At 38.0% G+C, this 12,286-nt stretch overlaps 1 protein-coding gene across 7 annotated transcripts in view; it reads right to left on the reverse strand.

Moving 5' to 3' along the window:
• LOC107672452 (brain-specific angiogenesis inhibitor 1-associated protein 2-like) overlaps positions 1-12,286 on the reverse strand; it is a 137,348-nt gene that overhangs the window by 31,970 nt on the left and 93,092 nt on the right. For 2 of the 7 annotated variants that reach the window (XM_016465644.1, XM_016465640.1), the window contains exons 9-13: positions 10,890-11,106; positions 10,034-10,235; positions 9,029-9,097; positions 7,897-8,050; positions 6,026-6,063 (exon numbers count right to left, since the gene is read on the reverse strand). In XM_016465644.1, the coding sequence (XP_016321130.1) occupies positions 6,026-6,063; positions 7,897-8,050; positions 9,029-9,097; positions 10,034-10,235; positions 10,890-11,106 (680 nt within the window). The other 5 variants (XM_016465643.1, XM_016465641.1, XM_016465645.1 and 2 more) reach the window with 5 other exon arrangements.

A 12,286-nucleotide genomic window follows, 5' to 3' on the forward strand; every position in this document is an offset into this window, starting at 1 on the left:
GTGACCCACTGAACTCTATGACATAAATAGCTCTACTCCACTTTGATTTGGGATACAGAAGAAAGGTACTGCTGAAAGGCATACAGTGATTCATTTGACATATACTTATGAACAGGTATCTGGAGAAGAGTCTATGAAGGGTGTTTGGAGCAGGCATGCAAATGGCACAAGACATAGTTACTTCTGTCAGCATTGATAGATGCATGCAAGAGTTAGATTCGGGGTTACCTCCAGCACCAACACCATTTCCTGGCAACCTATGACCTCTCTGGCTGGTACGAACAACAGCTCACACACAAAAAGCCAAGGACCAACCAGAGAGGCAGGTGGCGGCATAAGACGAAACAGTTGTGAAGCTGTCCTACTGTCCGTTTAAGCCGCACAGCGAATGAGAGTCGAAAACAAAACCAAAATTAAAAGAATAAAAGAAAGGGCATGATTGGTTTGGCTGAGCAGCGATGGAGGCAGGTGACTTACGGAGGTCCTGCAACACTCAGAACCGGGACAATTCAGGACCCAAACTGGAAAGTAAAGAGAGTCCAGGGGTTTGTACCTGAGATCTCAGCTCAGACCGAGGTTATGCATGGCTACATTTCCACCGCATTCACATGACTGTTAGTGTTGCGTACAATGGCCGTACAGTAAGTTACTTGATCTGTGACATGGCGCTTTTTTTTTTTTGGACTGCTCATGGATGACGTCACAGTCTTATGTTTGTAGATGAGTCAATAACACACTTCTAGAAATGGCATGGGTTCAAAATATAGTGCAAAATGAAAGGTCTGCCCATAGCAGTTTGGTTAGGAGGTCCAATTAGTAAAGAGATATGTATGGAAAACAATGAACTCTTGAAGAGCACATTTCAATATCAAATCCTTCACAGTTCTTCATATAAGATGCATGCTTATAAAAAACTGACATGTCTTATACATCTCAAATAGATCAGATCTTAGAAGATAAGAAGAAAAAAGGCGAGCAGGCAAGCACAGACACCGAAAAACACACACGGTCACATATTCATACAGACATGACGTCATGATGCACAAGTACACAAACGTTATGCTAGATTAGAACTGTGTGCTCTTCAGGTTCGTGCAATGTTGGTTAATAGTTGGTCTCAAAAGATGACATTTTATTTGTGGACGACTCAGTTGAGCATGTCTTGTTGGTATGTGGGTGCAAGTGAAAAAGCCAAAAAAAACGGAATAATATTAACCATTAATGGCCCAAAATTGCTCATGCCATATATATTTGGTTTATTTTAAATGTATAGATTTGATAAAATAATATATCAGTAAATAACATTATGAAATATGATGGATATCGCAATAAAGGTCTTTTCTGCTGAGTTAGCTGCGCGGCACCCATTGAAGCTCAATGCAAATACTTGTAAATTCAAGATGACAAAGTTAAAAATCATCAGAAGCTCATTTGAATAAATGTTTTATTAATATATAGATATTTATTTATTCCTTTCGTAAAAAGTCACCATACATTCAAGGTCAATGTTCACTACGTTCCTCCTCAGCATGCATATTGTGATTGTTACACTGATTTCTTGTGCATTTTTCCTAGTTTGTCTATTTTCCAAGAAAAAAAAAAGAAAGAAGAAGAAACAAAATAACATCAACACAGCAAGGACTACACCACAGCTCCAGAGGATCTGTCAGTCAACATCCTAAAACTGCATGGAAACATACTACAACGGGAATGTTTTAGAGACATGGGCTGGTGGCACTTCTGTATGGGCTCAGAATAGGCTAAAATTAATATATTCACATGATATGATAAATAAATGTGTAACCTGATTGATATTCACAAAATAAAATTAATATATTCATAAAGGCATAATTTAAAGAGATAGTTCACTCAAAAATGAAAATTCTGTCATTGTTAACTCACCTTCATGTTGCTCAAACCCATGTTTTTTTTTTTGTTACCTGGAAGGACAGAAACCTCTCAGGATTCATTAAAATGATCTTAAAGGGTTAGTTCACCCAAAAATTAAAATTAGCTTGTGTTTTACTTACCCTCGAAGCATCCATATTTCAAACGTAATAAACACTTTTCTCTCACTTCCGTTATCTGTCATACGCGGATCCGTTCCGGCGGAAGGCGTATGACGTATGCGCAGCGCGCGCCTCTGAGATATGCTAGTCTCGCGAGTTTGTTTAATAGGAGCAAAGGAAGCAAAGTTTCCTTACTTTAGCAAAGCAAAACCAGTCTCCTCTTGGTTTATATCGAAATCCTCCGACAGTTTTCTTTGCAAATTTTCGGTTTGTACTTCTAATTCGTGACCGGCGTTTTGTTTTGTTCTCTCTCTGCATTCGTCACTAATCACACAACGCCGCGCGTCTTACGTCATCCGCCGGAACTGCTTCAGTGTATGACAGTCAGCAGAAGTGAGAGAAAAGTGTTTATTACGTTTGAAATATGGATATTTTTCTTACAAAAACTCATGGATTCGCTACAGGGGGCCTTTATTCATCCCCCGGAGCCGTCTGCGGCACGTTTTATTATGAATGCGTGAGCTTTATTTGACGACTTGTGGACTGTTCAACTACGACACCCGCAGACTGCAATGATAGAGCTTGGAATAGCCAGGACAATTTTTAATATAACTCCGACTGGATTTGTCTGAAAGAAGAAAGTCATATACACCTAGGATGCTTCGAGGGTGAGTAAAACACAAGCTAATTTTCATTTTTGGGTGAACTAACCCTTTAATGTGTGTTTCAAAGATAAACCAAAGCAAAGGATCTGGAACAACGTGAGGGTGAGTTGATGACAGTCATTTCATTTTTGAGTGAATGGTGCCTATGAGGCCCTTTCACATTGCATTTCATTTCAGTTTTGTCCAATGCATTGATCTCCAACTCTCACTTGATTGACTAAAGAGGATGTACTTGGTGGAAAAAAAAAAAAAATCAAATCAAATAAATTCAAAATAAATTTGGCCATTTCAATCACTATTTTACCAAAACGTGAATTTTGGTATTTTTGGCTCAAAACCTTTTCAATCAGTATTTTACCAAAAAGTGAATTTTGGTATTTTTGGCAAAATGTATTTTTGCTCGAAACCTCTCAGAAAAGAATACATTCAATGTTATCCATCAGTTAATGAGTTTAAAAATTTGTGAATACACCGTTCAAAGGAATATTTGAGAAACAAATTTTGTGAATTAGGTCACACATTTGTGAATCATACTGTCAAAATAATAATTTTGATACTATTCTGACCCCATACTTCAAGGTGTCTGAGACAGGATAACGGGATATTTTTTGGGGGGAAAGGTTTCTGCTCAGAGCACTTTTCTTTCATGCATGTAGGGTGAGCGGACACGTGCCGGTCTGGACGAACAGCACAGTCCCACCCGAGGATTTTGAAGCTCATGCGACCTTCACTCCAGTTTCATAGGTCCACTCTCATTTGGCACTTATTTAATGAGGGAAAATTTCGATTTTCCTTACAATCAATCCTTTCGTGGGTGAATCGGAGGAAAATCTAAGCTTGTTGCGGCACAAAGCGACACAGCCTCTGGACCAGAGGAACACCAGGTAATACATGAGGGATTCACAAAACGCAAATGCTCTTCAAAAACACAGAGAGAGAGAGAGAGAGAGAGAGAGAGAGAGAGAGAGAGAGAGAGAGAGAGAGAGAGAGAGAGAGAGAGAGAGAGAGAGAGAGAGAGAGAGAGAGAGAGAGAGAGAGAGAGAGAGAGAGAGAGAGAGAGAGAGAGAGAGAGAGAGAGAGAGAGAGAGAGAGCACACTCTGCACAGCTAAACCACAAAGAATAATAAAAAAAAAAAAAACATTCCTCATTTGGCATGAGGCTCCCATTACATCGGCTTAGAAAAACACTCAGCAAGAGCTTCGGAATGAGGAGAGCTGCTCCAAAAGACCAAATTTGCTTTTCTTTTGGCACTTTTACATGAGGATGTAATTAAAAAAAAACAACCACATAGCAAAACTTGTGCTCATGCATGAAAGACGGGAAGTGGTAAGCAGTCTCTTTGGAGTCCACAGCGATGTCATAGCGGCGTCACTACAGGCGAATCAGAGTCCGTAAAGCAGCGAGGCGAGCAGTTGGACTGCGTTCTGGTCATTCTTCTCAGAGTTCCCCCCCGACCCACCACACGCGACCACCACTATCACCCCGGCAAGACGCAGGGAGGAAGAGAGGACAGAAAGGAGGGATGAGACTGGCCCCTTCCATTGGAGGAGGAGTGTGTGGAGGCAGAGCTTAAAAGGGGAGGGGCTAAGGGAAGTAGGGGCGTGGCCCCTGTGCTATCCGGATCTGTGTCTGATAGTCTGTCTGTGTTCACACTGTCGAAATCAATTTGCCATCGGAACTGTGGAACAAAGAGAGAAGGAAGCTTGCCAGGTCGGACACATTCAGAGAGAAACGAGAAAAGACAAGACAGCCACAAATGAGCAGGAGTGAAGGCTGTAGGGGGGCTTATTCCTCATCCTGTCTAACATCAAACTACACAGCTACTGAATGTGCCATGAGACATTAAAGTGCCCTTTTCAATTGACAACGATCAAATTGAAAAGACAAAGGATCAAAATTGGTAAAAGGTCAGGTCAAGATGTATCTTAAAGCTATCTAGAAATAATCCGGTTTAAATACAATCCACAGCATAAATCTTTCGAGTTGTTCCTTAAATCAGGTTCACAGTAATGCACTTACAATTGACATTTACGAGGCAGGACATTACAGTTCACACATACTTTCACAAAAATATAGAAACATTACGTGATACAATCTCATAATAATCTTGTCGATGCAAAGTTATAGTAACACTGCTGTTTAAAAATTTGGGCTCTGTTATGATTTTTAATCATAAAATGTTTTTGAAAGGTCTCTTATGCTCACCAGGGCTGCATTTATTTAAGCAAAAATACAGTACCAACAGGAATATTGTGAAATATTATTACAATTTTAAATAATTGTTTTCTATTTAAATATATTTCAGAATATAATTTATTCCTGTCTTGCAAAGCTGAATTTTCAGCAGCCATTATTCAAGTATTGTGTCACATGATCCTTCAGAAATCACTCTAATATGCAGATCTGCTGCTAATTTTTTTATGAAAACGATAATATATATTATAGCATCTTTCATCAAAGAAGTTTAAAATAATGCATTTATCTGAAATGGAAATCCCATTACAGTCACTTTTGATCAATTTAATGTGTACCTGCTGAATGAAAGTATTCATTCCTTCAAAAAAAAAAAAAAAAAAAAAAACTTATGAACATGAAAAAAAAAACATTAAACCTAGTAAAGTCTGCTACCTGAAAAGACTGTTGAATAGAGACAAATATGTCAACAGGAATAACACTGAAAATGCATTTGAAATAGTACTCTCACTGCAAAACCGAAGATGCACACAATTTTGCTTTAATTTAATTTATCTGCTTGAAAGAAAGCACAAGCTTCACATTTCTGTTTAAACCCTTGTAATGAACACATTTTCATTGTAAGTGCATTACTGTACACAGTTTTGTATAAACTGACAGGTTGATATGAAGCTATTGTCTGTTCTCCATATATACTTTCAAATGTGCTGAACCTGAAACATTATTGTAAGTGAACTGCATCTCAACTAGAGGCTTCTAGAGACAATGAGTTCAGGGTACACAGACTATGAGCAGCTCTGATCCTGACCTTAATGGATCACACACACAATGAGCTTACAGTGTGGTCAACAACGATGCATCTCACAATCCAACAGCTCATTCGCTCCACTCACGAAAACAGACAGACACACAACCTTCTCATCACACCATTTACAATTTTCTGATAAAACAGGGTTGGTCTCCCAACAAATATCAGCACTACATTGCACATTTAGCATAAGCAAGCAAGAGCTAAGAAAGGGAAAAAACACAGATATTAACTACTATTCACTAACAGAGGTATAATTAGCAGTACAGTTTTGGCATTTTGGGATAAATTCATAAAACTGATTCATTATTAAGTCTTCTCATTTCTGTTCATTAAGAGCCGATCTTACCTTGTGGCAAACTGACTGTCATAATCCTCTAGCGCTGGCTGGAATTCGTAAAAACAACATTTCAGTGCGGCTTAGAAGCTTATTTCCAGCTTAAGAGGGAAAATATCCAAGGGTGCACCAACACAGTGTATTAAAGGGACAGTTCACACAAAACACTAACCCTGTCACCATTTACTCACTCTCATATCGCTCCAAATGGAATAATGTTTGTAATGTTTCAATTCTATTTTCCTACAGTGACACCAGAATGTAATCAGGGGCTGATATGCTTTCAAAATCAACAAAGAGCACCATAAAAGTGGGCTGTACAACTCTTTTGAAGCCATACAATAGTTTTGTGCATTGTTTTTAAAGGGATAGTTCACCCAAAAATGAAAATTTGATGTTTATCTGCTTGCCCCCAGGGCATCCAAGATGTAGGTGACTTTGTTTTTTCAGTAGAACACAAATTATGATTTTTAACTCCAGCCGTTGCAGTCTATCAGTCGTATAATGCATGGCAATGGTAACAAAATCTATGAGAGTAAAAAAAAACATGCACAGACAAATCCAAATTAAACCCTGCGGCTCGTGACGACACATTGATGTCCTAAGACACGAAACGATCGGTTTGTGCCAGAAACCGAACAGTATTTATATCATTTTTTACCTCTAATACACCACTATGTCCAACTGTCTTTGAGCGCGCACACGGCATCCGGTGCGTGAGGTGTGTACGTGGCGTAGTTTACGCAAGCGCCAGAAGTGATCTCTCGCGCGTATATGTCACTCATTGTTTACACAGTGCCATTTTTGGGTGAACTATCCCTTTAAATAACAAAACCTTCCTCTTTACTCAAATATCATTTGAAAAAATCCAACCCAGGCAGAAATCCACCCATTTCTGCAAAATGATACTATGTTGCTTCTTGCACGTACTGCAAAAATTTCATAGTAAAATGTCCAGTGAGTGGTGCTAAGCGCATTCAGTTTTATTTGAATCTGGCAATGCTTTAACTTGGTTGCTGTACATATCGTGGCAATTGGGAAATTAAATTGGTCTCGTTTGGAAAATAATGTAACACCTAAACCCTACTCTAAACCTAATTGATACTGTTAACAAAAAGCAAACATGGGGGTAAAAACACATTTGCTGGAGTAACATTGCCATTTTATCTTGCTTCTACAAGGCTTTGGACTCTTATTGTGACTCTTGTTTCACTGGATTCGTAGCAAAACTATCCACATGGCAAGTGCACTGATGTACACCAGGTGAGCTACCGAGCAAGTTTACCATGTCAGAAAAGCCATACATATGGAGCTGGTTATGTGATGCAAACATCAAAATGTATTAGTTTACAAATCATGAACTATAGTAAAAGTGTTTTAAGGTCATAGTATTGAGAGAGGAACTGCACAATAAGTCTATATTTATCAATAACCTGCCCCTGTAATCACAATTTGTGGGAAAGGAAATACAAGTTGTTGGTGTTTTACTGCCACTAATGCTCATTTCAGCTAGAATCGGCAGTGAATAAGTATTTTTATGGTGCTTTTTTTTTTTTTTTTTGCCCCTGGGCAACAAGCTTTCGCTGTAGTGAAAAAGTGAAGCTTCTGAAGACAGCTTTTGCATTCCACAGAAGAAAGTCATATGCGTTTGAAATAACATGAAAGTGAGTAAATGATAACAGAAATTTAATTTTAGGCTGAACTATCCATTTAATACGAAAATCATGCATGTTAAGAGAAACCCCCATGCAGTAATCTTTACAGAGCAGATTAAAGAAGAGCTGACGCATAGATTAAGCTTTGAGCAGTTGAAAGAGAAAAAATCCCAAGAAAGGAGACATTAGTGAGAGATTCCTGTCTAATGCTAACATGTGTGTGTGTACCTGTGCGAAGCCTGCCATGCTGTAGGGACGTGGTCGAGTCTGTGTTAGGCTCTGTGCCAACAGTCGGGCAGTCAGACCATAGTCAGGCATGGGCAAGGACATGTCCTCTCTCTCCAGCAGGTTTCCTGTGCTGCTGCTCTTCCCATGGTGAAGACTACAGGATGAAGGTCAGTCAATCAGTCATCTTTACACCTGCCATTAACATGTGTTTTGTATCTGGCTAGTTTTTCGCCGTATTGAATTTATTCCAATGCATCTCCAGTGTGATCAGATAGAGATGCAAATGCAAATATCTACTTCCACCCACTACTGCTCAAAAGCTGTGATCTGTAAGATTTTTTTTTTCAATAATTTAGCAAGGATGCATTAAATTGATCATTACATTAATTTGTTAATCGTTCTATTTCAAGTAAATGCTGCTGTTTTGAACTGTCTATTTATCAAAGAATCCTGAAAAAAAAAAAAAAACATTAATAATGGCACATAATATTAAGCTGCATAACTCTTTTCAGCACTGGTAATAATAAGAAATGTTTTCTGAGCAACAAATCCGCATATTAGAATGATGTCTGAAAGGATCGTGTGACCAAAAACATTTTAAATGGTAATATTTCACAATATTTTTGATCCAATAAATGCAGCCTTTTCGAAACCATTTGTGTTTTGCATTTGAGGTTGTGTTAACTGAATCGGTTGTGTTAACAAAATGTTTTAAGTCATTTTATGTGTTTCCTTTAATTATGAACTCCTCAATAAAGGATGCTAGAAGTGAAGAAACGGGAAGAAAAGAAATGAGCATTCCAACCATCATCCAGTGAAATAATTTGATTAATAACCAGATACTTTTGATTAAATCAAGTGATTTAATCTAAGCGCAAGAGCACAATATCTGTTGTCTTTCAAATCACCAGAGAAGAAAAAGAAAAGCCCAGAACCTGCGGCCCACACTTAGGCAAAGTGAAGTATATGATAATTTTCAGTATAACCTCATCATATACTCCTACATAGCTGATAACTAAAATGCATTTGCATTTTCACCTTCATCAGATGTGGTCAAAATCTGTCCACGAGTGATCCAATCATTGAAAATGCATGTTAATGCCAAGTGTAAAGAGTGTTTCAGGGTACTTACTTGACTCTTAACTTCTCGCTGTCACTTTCAGGCAGCACTCGAGTGTAGGAAAAAGGAAACCAGCCACGCCTGAAATGAAAAAGCTTTTCTTTAGAAACTCCACATCCATGACAATGGTTAAAACCCAGTGTACGAAGAATACGCCAAAGTTTAATATCTCAGTTTATTTAGAAATACTCTTCTAAATAGAAAATAGATTAAATGGGGAGCAAACAGAGTATCATTCCTCTCAGACTACTCTCCTGAGTAAAACACTCTTGTAATCAAATGTATCTCTGCTGAAATCGCTGTCTGGAGAGGACTCACTGTGCACATATTAACTATACTGTAAGTCTTTGTTTATTGCAAAATATTGAAATGTATGCATATACATAAGTAGTTAGAGGGTGTAGGGAAATATGTCTCATTGGAGCTGGCAGGCGCTGCTAAGCTCTTTTGGTGCAGTTCTCATTTCCATGGAAACAGTGACTGATCCAAGTAGGCAGTCTCTCTAGGATTATGGGTAGTGTAGTGTAGCATTCAATGGGGTTGTCAGCTTGTTTCCATCAAAAATGAGTTTAGTTTCAGATTTTTTTCCTCAGGAGAAATGAAAACTAAAAAAAAAAAAAAGATAATTGTTCATATATAGTAAGAGTATAGAATTACATTTATATTAAACTAAAATTAACGTAGATAGAATGAGAGAATTTGGTGAGATATGTTCATATTGAGTTCATAATAAATGTGACTATGATTTGGCATCTTAGCAAATATCAACACAGTTTGAGATCTCTTTTGAAACTCTAGAAGAGACACATGGGAGATTTCTAGGGTTTTTATCTCAGGAGAATAATCTGAAATGGACAGGACAAGGGACCCAGAAATCCTAGCAATGGCATGGATTCATTAAAGACGTTCAGTACTCATTCGTTTTCCACTGATTTTCAAAATATTTTGCATTACTAAATCGATTTTTCCCACATCAAGTTCTGTTGTTAATGTATATATACATAATTGAATGCTTACATCTTGTTTTTCTCATTTTCCCCATAGTGCCAGCCGTCCCGAGCCTCTGGCACCAGCAGGGTGATGATGTCTCCCTCAGTGAAGCTCAGAAGGGTGCTGTTGTCTCCGGCCGCGTGGGAGAAAATGGCCTGTACACGAGAACGTCCGTTCTTCTCCAGACCAGCCGCCATGGAACTTGACCTGGGCAGAGTCCGTGTCTCTCCTAGAGAAGATTCAAATAATAATAATAATCAGGGTGTAAATAAATAAATAAAACACTCGTTTACACTGAATTAACTAAATTAAATAAATTTTAACAATTAACTTACTGACTCTTAATTTATTTATAAAATTTACATGTCCCATGAGGTATTAAGATAAGCTGTCAAACATTTTGAACATATTTTAGCCATCTAACCTCAAATCTAACATCTAACCATTTTTTTTTTCTCGATTTTTCATTTTACATTTTGTTAAAGTTGCAGTAATTTTGCTGCGTTTTTGTCATTTAATTATTTTTCTTTTAACTTATTTTTTAACTCTATATTATCTATATAGTTTTTATCAATTTATATTTTGGTTTTAGTAATATTAGTATTTCAACTTTTAACTAAATGAAAAAGATTGCCTTGGCAACTAACTTAAATAATAAATAAGTAATAATAAATAATACTTTGTAAATATTTAATTTTAGTTAACATTTATTTTAAGTAAAAACATTTTTTTCCATGGTTTTAGTTTAGTTTTTTATTTAGTTAGCGATAATAACCCTGTTCTGGGGATGAAAAACGAAAGCCCAGAAGATCAAAAAGCACTTTATGGCTCAAAAACCCCCATTTGCCCAAAGGTAATATGCAGAAGGGTTGGTTTCTCTTACCCACAGTGGTCTTGTTTTTAGTGGGCTGGGGCCTGCGGACGGGCAGGGTGTTAGAATAGACGTCGCTGACCTGTCTCTGAGGCTGGCTCTGTGTTTGAGACTGATTCTGTGGAGAGGGTGGTCTTCCCTGAGAGACCCCGCCCTCCGTCCAGTAGTCGTCTCCATGGACCCCCGTTGTCCCGTTCACCAGAGACATGCCATCAGGACCCATTAGCCGCTGCAAGCATATAGATCACCAAATAAGCAATGCCAGACACACACAAAAGTCTGGATTTTGTTAGCCAGGGAATTTCGTTCAATTACTGACATTACAGTGTATGCGAGGGAGCTACTCCTGACAACAGGACAAATGGAAGAATAGAAGAACATTCACTTTGACAGAAGAATAATTTCGTATTCACTCTCAGGCCATCCAAGGTATAGATGATTTTGTTTCTTCATCGGAACTGATTTGAAGAAATGTAGCATTACATCACTTGCTCACCGATGGATACTCTGCAGTGAATGGGTGTCGTCAGAATGAGAGTCCAAACAGCTGATAAAAACATTACAGTAATCCACAAGTAATCCACACAACCACCAGTAAGAATATCAATTAATGACTTGTGAAGTGAAAAGCTATGTTTGTAATGAACAAATTCATCATTAAGGCATTTTAACTTTAAAGTGTCACATAAAATACGAGTTCATAATCCATAATATTGCTTTCTCCAGTGAAAAAGTCTATCCACATTTTGAATGTCTTGATGGATTTGTTTCTTACAAACACGCAGCTTTTCATTTCACAAGATGTTAATTGATGGATTGGACTCTTGTTTGATTGGACTTGTGGATTATTGTGATGTTTTTATCAGCTGTTTGGACTCTTATTCTGACGGCACCCATTCACTGCAGAGTATCCACTGGTGAGCAAGTGATATTACTGCTAAATTTCTCCAAATCTGATTCAACATCATCTACATTTTGGATGACCTGAGGGTGAACAATTTTCAGCAGATTTTTCAGTTTTGGGTGAACTACTTACTCCTTTAAGGAAGAAGCCCTTAAAAACAGATCTTTTGAACAGAGGGCCAGATTGAGGGTTTACATGTGCAAAAACCTTATTAACATTAGAACTGAACCTCAGGGAACATATTAAAATAATAAAAACATTCATGTCATGACCCCTTTAAACCAGCAGATGAGGCCAGAGAGAGTGCATTATGGCTGTGGAGGCTCAGTTATTGTATTAACATTGTGTGAGCGTTCTGCTCTAGTGAGGGGCCACTCAACTAAAGCACTGCCTGCAGAAATGAGTTTTAAAGAGGTTGAATCATCCTACGCTCAGCTAAAGCTGCAGTATGCAAATGAACGTTTACTTTTTCGCATTAAGACATGAGACGCTTGAAATGCTGTTT

This window comes from Sinocyclocheilus anshuiensis, unplaced genomic scaffold (assembly GCF_001515605.1).
Source record: "Sinocyclocheilus anshuiensis isolate Anshui unplaced genomic scaffold, SAMN03320099.WGS_v1.1 scaffold1430, whole genome shotgun sequence".
NCBI classification, from domain to species: Eukaryota; Metazoa; Chordata; class Actinopteri; order Cypriniformes; family Cyprinidae; genus Sinocyclocheilus; species Sinocyclocheilus anshuiensis.